This window comes from Oncorhynchus tshawytscha, linkage group LG07 (genome assembly GCF_018296145.1).
Source record: "Oncorhynchus tshawytscha isolate Ot180627B linkage group LG07, Otsh_v2.0, whole genome shotgun sequence".
Taxonomy (NCBI): Eukaryota; Metazoa; Chordata; class Actinopteri; order Salmoniformes; family Salmonidae; genus Oncorhynchus; species Oncorhynchus tshawytscha.
The window spans coordinates 58,366,129-58,378,795 of record NC_056435.1 but is presented as its reverse complement, the minus strand read 5'-3'; the positions used below and the strand labels follow the sequence as shown (position 1 = coordinate 58,378,795).

At 43.8% G+C, this 12,667-nt stretch overlaps 1 protein-coding gene across 5 annotated transcripts in view; it reads left to right on the top strand.

The window, feature by feature from the left end:
- The window catches only part of LOC112254942 (receptor-type tyrosine-protein phosphatase alpha), a 57,801-nt gene extending 46,723 nt beyond the window's left edge, over positions 1–11,078 (top strand). For 3 of the 5 annotated variants that reach the window (XM_042324752.1, XM_042324749.1, XM_042324750.1), the window contains 11 exons: positions 27–182; positions 503–669; positions 884–1,019; positions 2,024–2,170; positions 2,521–2,614; positions 2,746–2,822; positions 4,787–4,921; positions 5,626–5,751; positions 6,176–6,327; positions 6,419–6,554; positions 8,962–11,078. In XM_042324752.1, the coding sequence (XP_042180686.1) occupies positions 27–182; positions 503–669; positions 884–1,019; positions 2,024–2,170; positions 2,521–2,614; positions 2,746–2,822; positions 4,787–4,921; positions 5,626–5,751; positions 6,176–6,327; positions 6,419–6,554; positions 8,962–9,036 (1,401 nt within the window). In that variant the 3' untranslated portion in view covers positions 9,037–11,078. The remainder of the gene's footprint in view (positions 1–26; positions 183–502; positions 670–883; positions 1,020–2,023; positions 2,171–2,520; positions 2,615–2,745; positions 2,823–4,786; positions 4,922–5,625; positions 5,752–6,175; positions 6,328–6,418; positions 6,555–8,961) is intronic. The other 2 variants (XM_042324751.1, XM_042324753.1) reach the window with 2 other exon arrangements.
- Positions 11,079–12,667: the final 1,589 nt, after the last annotated feature.

The following is a 12,667-nucleotide window of genomic DNA, read 5'->3' as shown; positions in this document are numbered from 1 at the left end:
AGTGTTTGTTTCTTTTCATTTGAAAGAAATCCATACAGCGGCAATCTCTCTGTGTGTCTCAGTGTAAGTGTGCCCAGTACTGGCCAGACCAGGGCTGCTGGACCTACGGCAACATCCGGGTCTCTGTGGAGGACATGATGGTGCTGGTGGACTACACCATCCGCAAGTTCTGCATCCAACAGGTACCCTGCTCTTCCCTTTTCCTCTCTCCTTCTCCTGTCTTCTCTGGACTTGTCTTCTCACCTCTTTCTCCTCGGGGACTGTTCTCTTTCCCCTCTCTTTTTCTTGTTTTGTTTTCTCCTCTCACAACACCATCTATCAAACCCATGTGATATGGATGTACACCAAGCAGGTACACTGATGGCAAAGCATGTGAAAATGTAAAAACAAAAAATTATTTGAAGATAACATTAGTCTTGAATAATGCTCCAAAACAGTTAAACTAATGGTGTCTCTGTCTCTACATCTACACCCCTCCTTCTCTACCTCTCGCTCTCTCTAGGTGGGGGATGTGGGGGGTAAGAAGCCTCAGCGGCTGGTGACCCAGTTCCACTTCACCAGCTGGCCAGACTTTGGCGTCCCCTTCACGCCCATCGGCATGCTCAAGTTCCTCAAGAAGGTCAAAACCTGCAACCCCCAGTACGCTGGCCCCATCGTGGTCCACTGCAGGTGAGTGTGTTATTGGTGTAGGTGGTTCTGTGATGCTTAGATGCCAAGCTAATGCCTAGGCTTAAGCTTGGTGGGCTAACACGCCCTAGGTTCAGTCCCATACCACATACTATCTTTAAGTGCGTGCTCTTTTCTGACTCTCTCTCTCTCTCTCTCTCTCTCTCTCTCTCTCTCTCTCTCTCCGTCTGCCTGTCTGTCTCTCCCTCTCTCTCAGTGCGGGGGTGGGGAGGACAGGTACCTTCATAGTGATAGATGCCATGTTGGACATGATGAACACCGAGAGAAAGGTGGACGTCTTTGGCTTTGTCACACGTATCAGAGCCCAGCGCTGCCAAATGGTCCAGACAGACGTAAGTTGAACTGACCGCAACAAGCACTAACCACAGCATTACCCTGACCCAAACCAGTACTCATTATTACCCTGACCCAAACCAGTACTCATTATTACCCTGACCCAAACCAGTACTCATTATTACCCTGACCCAAACCAGTACTCATTATTACCCTGACCCAAACCAGTACTCATTATTACCCTGACCCAAACCAGTATTCATTATTACCCTGACCCACACCAGTACTCATTATTACCCTGACCCACACCAGTACTCATTATTACCCTGACCCAAACCAGTACTCATTATTACCCTGACCCAAACCAGTACTCATTATTACCCTGACCCAAACCAGTACTCATTATTACCCTGACCCAAACCAGTACTCATTATTATCATGACCCAAACCAGTACTCATTATTATCATGACCCAAACCAGTACTCATTATTATCATGACCCAAACCAGTACTCATTATTATCCTGACCCAAACCAGTACTCATTATTATCCTGACCCAAACCAGTACTCATTAGTACCCTGACTCAAATCAGTACACATTTTTACCCTTGACCCAAACCATTACTCATTAGTACCCTGACCAACACAAGACCACAAAGTACTCAGACTGCAACAAAATCGCATAACATTATAACCCTGACTAACACAAGATCACAACAAGATCACATAACATGATTACCCTGACCTGACTAAGACCACATTACCTTGACCTGAAATAGATCACACACTCATATCAATATACCATATGAACAGGTTTCCATTCAAATCTCAATACTGGCAGTGTTCAGGGTATGTGGTTATTTCCCATTTATGTTGTGTTGTCATCTGACTCCTCTTCTGGATGTATGATATGGGCATAACAAGTGCACTAAAAGTCTTAGCGATTTCTCTTTCACCCACTCTCTATCCCCCCTACCCCCCCCTTTCTCTCCCACCCCCTCTCTCCTCCCCCTCTCTCTTTATCTCTTCTCCACCCTCTCTCTATTCCCCCTCCCTCTCCACAGATGCAGTACGTGTTCATCTTCCAGGCCATGCTGGAGCACTATCTGTATGGGGACACCGAGCTGGAGGTGACCTCCCTGGAGTCCCACCTGGCCAAGCTCTACGCCCCCTCCGCCGCCGGCTGTGGGGGCATGGAAGCGGAGTTCAAGGTGATTTAGTTTGCCTGGTACAATGGAACTAATGGAATAGTCCCAAAAGTACAAAGCTTAAGCAAGCTCACTTCAGCTACGCTTAAATGTTTGACAGCCTATCCGTTTGACTCTGGATCATATTTATTTAGCACCAAGCGGAAGAAATTGATACATTGAAATTGAAACAGGGAGGGACTACCTGAAAATGCTTGTTTTTGTTTTCCTTGCCACATGTTTTGCTTTGGTGTTGACCAATGAATATGACCCAGATCTAAACCATTGAAGTAGCACTCTGAGAGCTAAATTGTTAGTTGTGTTTTTTCCCCTGAGTATGAGAGCCAAGCCAGTGGTTTTGTCTCCCCACACAGAAGCTGACTTCCATCAAGATCCAGAACGACAAGATGAGAACAGGCAACCTGCCAGCTAACATGAAGAAGAACCGAGTTCTCCAGATCATCCCATGTGAGTCATGGCTCCAAACCTCCCTGAGCTAATTCCTAGGCTTTAGCTCCACAGATTAATGCAGTCTGGTATTCAAACCTCGTCGGTCACATAACTCCATGTAATGTAACCTGTTTGTTGGTGTCTCGTAGATGAGTTCAACAGAGTGATCATCCCAGTCAAGAGAGGGGAGGAGAACACGGACTATGTCAACGCCTCCTTCATTGACGTGAGTAGACGAAACAACTGTGAAACCGACACCATATTATGGCTCACTTCACCTGTGTTACGAGTGTTTTTAAAATGAGACAAATTAACAAAACATTAGCACAGATACAAGTTCGTCTTCACATAAAAGGTGACAAGATGGTCCCGTGTGTCTCAGTTGGTACAGCGTGGCGCTTGCAATGCCAGGGTTGTGGGTTTGATTCCCATGGGGGACCAGTACGAAGATGTATGCACTCACTATTGTAAGTTGCTCTGGATAAGAGTGTCTGCTAAATAACTCAAATGTGAATGTAAGGAGATGCCTATCAAGAGATATGATAGTGATGATACAGTAGAGACCTTTGGGAAGGGTAGACCCCTAGTGTACAGAAACATCCAAATACAGACATCTACACAACACAGGAGATTAGTCTAAGACGGGCAGAAATGGATCCTATAGTGGTTGTTGTGTGTATGTCTAAGCTGCCGTGTGTGTGTGCCTATGTACAGTCCCAGTCAAAAGTTTGGACACACCTACTTATTCAAGGGTTTATCTTCATTTTACTATTTTCTACATTGTAGAATAATAGTGAAGATATCATAACTATGAAATAACACATGGAATCATGTAGTGACCAAAAATGTGTTTAGCAGATGTTGTTGCGGGTGTAGAGAAATGCTTGGCATTCTATCAACCAGCATCACCTGGAATGCTTTCTCAACAGTCTTGAAGGAGTTCCCACATATGCTGAGCACTTGTTGGCTGCTTTTCCTTCACTCTTCGGTCCAACTCATCCCAAATCATCTCAATTGGGTTGATGTCGGATGGTTGTGGAGGCCAGGTCATCTGATGCAGCACACCATCACTCTCCTTCTTGGTCAAATAGCCCTTACACAGCAAGGAGGTGTTTCGGGGCATTGTCCTGTTGAAAAACAAATGATAGTCCCACTAAGCGCAAACCAGATGGGATGGCGTATCGCTGCAGAATGCTGTGGTAGCCATGCTGGTTAAGTATGCCTTGAATTCTAAATAAATCACTGACAGTGTCACCATCACACCACCTCCTCCACACTTCACGGTGGGAACCACACATGCGGAGATTATCCATTCACCTACTATGCATCTCACAAAAACACTGCGGTTGGAACCAAAAATCTCACATTTGGACTCCTCAGACCAAAGGTGAGATTTCCACCGGTCTAATGTCCATTGCTCGTGTTTCTTGGCCCAAGCAAGTCTCTTATTATTATTGGTGTCCTTTATTAGTAATTTATTTGCAGCAATTTGACTCTGAAGGCCTGATTCACTCCTCTGAACGGTTGATGTTGAGATGTGTATGTTACCTGAACTCTGAAGCATTTATTTGGGCTGCAATTTCTGAGGCTAGTAACTCTAATGAACTTATCCTCTGCAGCAGAGGTAACTCTGGGTCTTCCTTTCCTGTGGCGGTCCTCATGAGAGTCAGTTTCATCATAGCACTTGATGATTTTTCAACTGCACTTGAAGAAACTTTCAAAGTTCTTAAATTAATGATAAACTGTTGTTTTTCTTTGCTTATTTGAGCTGTTCTTGCCATGATATGGATATCTTCTGTATATCACCCCTACCATCTCACAACACAACAGATTGGCTCAAACGCATTGAGAAGGAAAAAAATTCCACAAAGTAACATTTAATTGTTAATTGAAATGCATTCCAGGTGACTACCTCACAAAGCTGTTTGAGAGAATGCCATGTGCAAAGCTGTCATCGAGGCAAAGGGTGGCTACTTTGAAGTATCTCAAATATAAAATACATTTTGATTTGTTTAACGTTTTTTTGGTAACTACAATATTCCATATGTGTTATTTAATAGTTTTGATGTCTTCACTAGTATTGTACAATGTAGAAAATAATAGTACAAATAAAGACAAACCCGTGTGTGTGTGTGTGTGCGTGTGCGTACACATCTAACTTCTGCGTATCTCTACCTGTGTCTGGCCCAGGGGTACCGTCAGAAGGACTCGTACATGGCCAGCCAGGGCCCGCTGCAGCACACCATCGAAGACTTCTGGAGGATGATCTGGGAGTGGAGGAGCTGCTCCATAGTCATGCTCACTGAGCTGGAGGAGAGAGGACAGGTATGGAGGGAGGACACAACAGAGAGACAACATGTAGAGAGGGATGGAGCAGTGTGAGAGGGAGCATGGAGGCCATAGGAAGGAGGAGATGGGCAGAAAGGAGAGAGCACAGTGAAGGATGGGGGCCATTGAACTAATCTGATGACAGTGTGTTCGCTAAGCTCAGTCATTCCAGTAAAGTATGTTATTACTGAGAACAATGATTGGAAGAGAAATGTCTCCTTATTGGTCTGTTTCCTGGTTCTGTCTCGTGATTAGAGGATCGTTCTCTGTTAGTTTAAATACTTCCTGGAGCTGATTGCAGAGTGCCATCAGATCTTTGTCTGCCTCTCTCTCTCTCTCTCTCTCTTTGTTTATCTTTGGGAAAGGGGATACCTAGTCAGTTGTACAACTGAATGCATTCAACTGAAATGTGTCTTCCGCATTTTACCCAATACCTCTGAATCAGAGAGGTGCGGTGGGCTGCCTTAATCGACATCCCCGTCTTCGGCACCCAGGGAACAGTGGGTTAACTGCTTTGCTCAGGGGCAGAAGGACAGATATTTACCTTGTCAGCTCAGGGATTCGATCCATCAGCCTTTGATACTGGCCCAACACTCCAACCCGCCAGGCTACCTTTGTCTGTCTGTCTGTGAGTGTCTGTCTCTTGCTAATATCTCCCTCTATCTACCTCTCTCTCGCTTTCTTCCCCCCTCTCTCTGTAGGAGAAGTGTGCCCAGTACTGGCCCAGTGATGGGGTGATGGTGTGTGGGGACATCTCCATCGAGCTGAAGAAGGAGGAGGAGAGTGAGAGCTACACTGTTAGAGACCTCCTGGTCACCAACAACAGGGTGAGGACAGAGGCCGCCTCAAAAAACACTAGCAGTCAACATAACCCATTCAAAAATCTACACGCACACGCACACCCCAAGCAAATGTCAACAAGATTTGATTAGTCACGTCTATGGGTCTTCAGTGTGTGTTTGTATGTGTGGGCAGTGTTTACCCCTTCACCCAAAAATCATAATTTTACATCATCTTTAAGAACCAATACTGCCAAAATAAAAACTAGACAGACCGGGAGAATTGGAAAAATGTTCAGCATGGCATGGGGCCGTCATAGATTTCTAATAATATTTGAGTCACTCAGATAGCATAAGACTGCCACTACCCCGCTAGGCTAACTTTGCCACCGCTGCTGAAAATATCCCTTTGGGAAACACTGGTGTTGGGCGTGTCTCTTCCTGTCTTACTCTTTCCTTTCTCACTCTTTAGGAGAACAAGGCTCGTACGGTGAGACAGTTTCATTTCCATGGCTGGCCAGAAGTGGGCATTCCCAGTGACGGGAAGGGAATGATCAACATCATTGCTGCTGTCCAGAAACAGCAGCAACAATCTGGCAACCACCCAATCACTGTCCACTGCAGGTAACCTACATCTAATGTTTTAACAATTTATCATATCTTGTGTGTGTGCCTAACCACAGCTAACCTGTGTGTGTGTGTGTGTGTGTGTCAGTGCGGGCGCGGGGCGGACGGGGACCTTCTGTGCCCTGAGCACGGTCCTGGAGCGGGTGAAAGCTGAGGCCATCCTTGACGTCTTCCAGACCGTCAAGAGCCTCCGGCTGCAGAGACCCCACATGGTGCAGACACTGGTGAGGACATGCTATGTTACACGACACCGACATACATGATGCAGACTGTTTGTTACACTATCTCAAATGGATGTTGCAGTTTCACCATTTAAGGATTCCAGCTTTAATGATATGCTTTATAATAATGCAATTATTCAACCTGAGTTTAGCCAACTGTACAATGCATGGGATGCACGTGATGCAATTGCGAGTTGCAAGCTTAAGAACTTGCATTGAATAAATATGCCTTCCTGTATTTTGGAAATTTGGTAACCATGAAGTGCTTTGAAAGGCTGTTCATGGCTCACATCAACACCATCATCCTGGAAACCCTAGACCCACTCCAATTCGCATAGCACCCCAACAGATCCACAATGACTCAATCACCTTCCCACCTGGACAAAAGGAACACCTATGTGAGAATGCTGTTCATTGACTACAGCTCAGCGTTCAGCACCATAGTGCCCAAAAAGCTCATCACTAAGCTGAGGACCTTGGGACTTAACACTTCCCTCTGCAACTGGATCCTGGACTTCCTGACGGGCCACCCCCAGGTGGTAAGGGTAGGCTACAACACATCTGCCATGCTGATCCTCAAGACAGGGGCCCCTCAGGGGTGCGTTCTTAGTCCCCTCCTGTACTCCCTGTTCACCCATAACTGGCAGTGTGGTGCCAGGACAACAACCTCTCCCTCAACGTGAGCAAGACAAAGGAGCTGATCATGCCCTACAGGAAAAAGAGGGCCGAACACACCCCCATTCACATCGACGGGGCTGTAGTGGAGCGGGTCGAGAGTTCAAGATCCTTGGTGTCCACATCACCAACAAACTATGATTGTTCAAACACACCAAGACAGTCGTGAAGAGGGCACAACAACATCTTTTCCCCCTTAGGAGACTGAAAAGATTTGGCATGGGTCCCCAGATCCTCAAGTTCTACAGCTGCACCATCGAGAGCATCCTAACTGGTTGCATCACCACCTGGTATGGCAACTCCTCGGCATCCGACCATAAGGCGCTACAGAGGGCAGTGCATATGACCTAGTACATCACTGGGGCCAAGCTACCTGCCATCTAGGACCTATATACTAGGCGGTGTCAGAGGAAGGCCCCAAAAAATGTCAGACATCTCTCTGCTACCGCACAGCAAGCGGTTCTAGACTGCCAAGTCTAGGTCCAAAAGGCACCTTAACAGCTTCTAGCCCCAAGTCATAAGACTGCAGAACAATTAATCAAATGGCGACCTGGACTATTTAAATTGCCCCCCCTACCCCCCTCCCCTTTGTTTTTGGACTCGCTGTTTATTATCTATGCACAATCACTTTAACCCTACCTACATGTACATATTATCTCGACTAACCTCTACCCCCACACATTGACTTGGTACTGGTACCCCCTGTAAAAAGCCTTATTTTATTGTTACTTTTTTTTACTTTAGTTTATTTAGTAAATATTTTCCCTTTCTTGAACTGCATTGTTGGTTACAGGATTGTAAGTAAGCATTTAACGGTAAGGTTGTATTCGGCGCATGTAACAAATAACATTTGATTTGAAAAGAGCAATTGTCCAATAACTATGCTTCAAATGTTGATTTCATACATTGTGGTGTTTATAAAAAAAATTGGCAGACACTCTTATCCAGAGCGATATCGGCAGTTTTTTCACCTAGTCGCCTTGGGGATTCGAACCAGCGGCCTTTCAGTTACTGGCCCAACGCTCTTAAGTGCTAGGCTACCTGCAATATTTTTTATTTAACCTTTTATTTAACTAGGCAATTCTTAATTAAAAGGGTGGCCTACCCCCGGCCAAACCCGGATGACACTGGGCCAATTGTGCGCCGCCCTATGAGACTCCAAATCACGGCCGGTTGTGATACAGCCTGGAATCGAACCAGGATCTGTAGTGACGCCTCTAGCACACCTCTAGCACTCGGGAGCCCAATAATGACACATCATGAATGTCGCAAATGTTCAGATAAGCATGAGATTCCCTTTATTCATCTTATTCATTGAATATCGGTTGAATTATGGGCCGATACCGATATAGCAGTAAACGGCCAATATCGACCAACAATATAGGTTTGACTCCATTTCTACCATACCAGCTTTGTTGTCAACAACAAATGTAAACACAAACAAGATTATATGAGCTCATCAACGAGCTCTTGACTCACCACGTCAGAAACTCACCTCTGTCCACGTTTTCTTTTTCCCCCATACTTCTTTCCTCTTTATGTGACCGCCGCCATATAAGATACTTCACATACACAATTTTCTCTACTGTCTTTTTGGACAGCATTTAAAACACAACTTATTCAGTGACTCAGAATAGTTTTGCAATTCCATTTGTGTGCAAATGAATTGATCTTGGTTGTGTATTTAGTAGTATCCTTTTGAATCATTATTGTGATGTTCTCCTCTCTGTTTTAGGAGCAGTACGAGTTCTGCTACAAAGTGGTCCAGGAGTATATTGATGCCTTTTCTGACTATGCCAACTTCAAGTAGGGACAGACCCACACAGGGGACGGACATCCATATACAGTCATAAAAACAAAGCAAACACACGTGTACCTGACGGAAGCAAAGAAACTGGTCACGGCTTAGATGACTGGACAGCCTGTGTGCAAGAAGGAAAATGGAAGGGAAGTCTTGTGACAGAGCAAAGTGCAGCGCTGCAGTGTACCGGAGGGAGGGAGTGAATATCAGAGATGCCTTCTTGAATATTTTGTAATATTGATCTTGTTAATACGGCCCCTTTGTCCCAATCTTGCCCCATCCAGACATCCCCCAATCATGTACATATACTTAGCCTGTCACATTTTGTTGTTTTGTTTTTAAGACCTTTTTTGCTGCAATTTTAGGGTGACATTTATAATGTATTTTATTGGTTTATATAAATATATATGAATATAAATCGGACACTTTAGAGGCTTATGTCAAAAGTTGAGAATTGAGGGAATGATGTTGGTGTTTTTTTATTTCTCTTGTCTTTTGTTTTTTACGGTTCAGTGACTGAGACTTACGTGGTTGATGGCTTCATCTGATTCAGGCTGCAGCTTAAAGCTGATAGGTCGACCTCAGAGGAATAGATTTACACAGCCAATCAGAATTCTTCTGTTCACACGAACGCACACACGCTACAGCTGGCCAGGAGCACATCCAGAATTGGCCACGATGGCTTTGCTAATCACATGGTCCAAACTCTTTTGACTAGTTTCCCATTGAGTTCACAGTTCACACAGAGGTCAATGAATCATGGCAGAACTAAGGGCGTAGCTAGCCACATATCTCCAACATATTGTGGCTTTGCTGTGTTTGTGTTTAAGGACCTAGGAAACGCTGTAATTTAGGTGGTCTTGCACATGCTGGGTGTCACAGTGGATTATATGTGTGTAGAACGTTTAGGGAAGTTTCCCATACTGAAAATAAATCAAATATCAAACGTCAAATATATTGAAATGTAAGGAGCGTGTTGAAGATTTGGCCAGCAATGCATTCAAAATAGCCTTTGCATAATAATGATGAGTATGAGGTCGATATGTTGCCACAATATAATGATTATTTCAGAATTACCCTGTATAAAACAGTTGATTTTGGGTGTATGTCCATATATCTCAACATATAGTAACCATGCAATTACTGTGCATTTCCTATACTTTGTTGCATCATGGAAATGAACCAATTCTTATGTTTGTTTTCATATTTAATTGCTTACAGTTGGAATGGGGGAAAACATTTCCTATCTATTATTTACGTGTCATTCCATTTACTTGTTTGTCCATTTACTTGTTTGTATATTTTTTTTCGGTATAGGTTGGTTGAGAAGATGGCGTCAAAATGTGAAGATCCCTCTCTGTTTTTCAACTGTGGCCTGTTCAGGGTGATGAAACATTACAGAATGTTCAGATAGAAATGTATTGTGTAGAACATATATGGTTGTCATATAGAATAGAAATTGTCAGCTCTTCATTATATTTCTATCTGCACCATTTAGAATGTCTTTCTGTTTTATTGAAATAGAATTCAACTCCGATGTCACATACTGAGAATTTGTTATACTTTAATGCTGTTGCTTTGATACTCCCACCCTCAAATGGATAAATTGTTCATTTTAATGTTGAAATGTGTGACATGATGGAATGTTTGCAGTGATTTTTTTCTCTCTTCAGAATGGCTGCCTATAAGGACAGTTTGTCTAGAAACACACGCTATGGGTTTGTGGATGAGGCCACCCTCGGGCGTACCTCAGTCTTCAATAGAGATTGTAATGCAAGATAAATGATGTCAGTTAGCTAGCAACAAGGTTGAGGTCAATTCCATCTCTGCTTGGTCAACTCAGGAAATGACTTAAAGTTTGGGGGGGTCCTGTACGGGTTCTTTCAATGTATATACAGTTAATTTCAGTTTGTCTACTTAGTTGGTTGAGTGCAAATGGAATTGACCCCACCCCTGGTCCGATAGCCAATCACAGCTACTAATTGCCCTCAAAGGATTATAATAAACAGCGTGTGCGTAAGAGATTCTCACCCACTTCGCCACAAACCCAACCACCCCACTCACTTGATATCTGCAAGGTTTGAGTGTATGAGGGGTAACTGACATGAGGTTTTAGCTGTCAATTGTGATCGGGGATTATTGGTCAATTATAAGAGCTGCCATTTTGATCCCAGTTTCTTCATTGGTCTGTGGAGTTGACAGCACAGGGGGCTGCTGATGGGAGGATGGCTCATAATAATGGCCGGAATGGAGCAAATGGAATGGCATCAAACACCTGGAAACCATGTATTAAATAGCATTCCCCCAATTCCGCTCCAGCCATTCCCACGAGCCCGTCCCTCCCAATTTAGGTGCCACCAACCTCCTGTGGTTGATGTGTATGCTAGACAGCCATGAAGATCTGCCAAGCCTAGTTGATGCCAAACGCATTCTCTTATACACAGATGGCCCTATTTGTCCGGTCATAAAGGTGAACCGTTGTTTTGTCATTAGGATATAAGGAAAGCCCACAGTCTGTAGAAAAATACCTGCACAACCTATACTGTTTAGGAGTTAGAATGGATTGCTTTAGCTTCTCCCTTTTCTATATTTTTATAGGTCGAAAGGAAGGAGCACAATTCAACTCCGTCATGATTGAATCATATGGGATCAGGAAATTAGAAATAGTATCTGAAACTCTACCAAAAAAAGCACCAGTATTGACAAATTGTTGCTATCGTTGATTGTTCGAATGCTTGTACTATTTGAAAATCAAATCAAATTTTAAATTTTAAAAAATTGCGCCAAAATAAAAATCAGAACCGGTGATGCAAAGGCCAGATGAGTAACATGACCCTGAGATAGTAAATGTGAGGCTTCCCTCACAGTTTATTCCCTTCTGATTACAGGATTTCTGGTGGGAAAAAAAGATTTTAGTCTTTAAAAAAAATATTTTGCAACCCTGATGTCAGCATTGAAGAGGCCTTTTTAAAGACTGGTTATGGCCTCTAGTTCTGACTAGTTCTATTAGGTTAAACCACAGGACATAGATAGCTAGGTAGAGATCTTCAAACCGGATGTCTCACTTAGACCAGTCACTTTAAAAAATACTGTCAATGTCATTTCAGACCGTGTTCCATTCCAAAGCATCTCAAAGGCCTGTGTGTTACAATTGGTGCCATTTTATTTTCCTTACGGATGTTTGGTTGTGTTGGATCTTAGTAATCGTCAGGGTGGGCGTTGGTGAGGAGAGGCTTTAAGTCTTCTTTTGAGCCAGAAGGTTTGCTGAATGTAATCACCTGTCCCCAACAACACTGTGCCAACCCCCAACCCTAGTGACTTAAGGCTTTACTCTAGAAAGTGCCTCACAGGTTGATTTATATAGAAAATATGTTCACTGCACCTCTCCCTCAGTGAGTTGATTGAGTGTAGGTGTATAGACTCTTGGTAAACCAGTATCATCCTACAGATTAGTACATCTATTTGGCCCCTTCCCACTACTATTTTTGAGCCATTGTAGATAACTTTATCGACAAAGCACCTCTGTACAAAGCCCCAAAGCTGTAGCTGACCCTTGGCTTTGTAACACTGAGACCAAGATCAGGGCCTTTTATTATCCTGTTCAAGTTCATAATCCACCAGCCTCCTTTCCATTTCATGC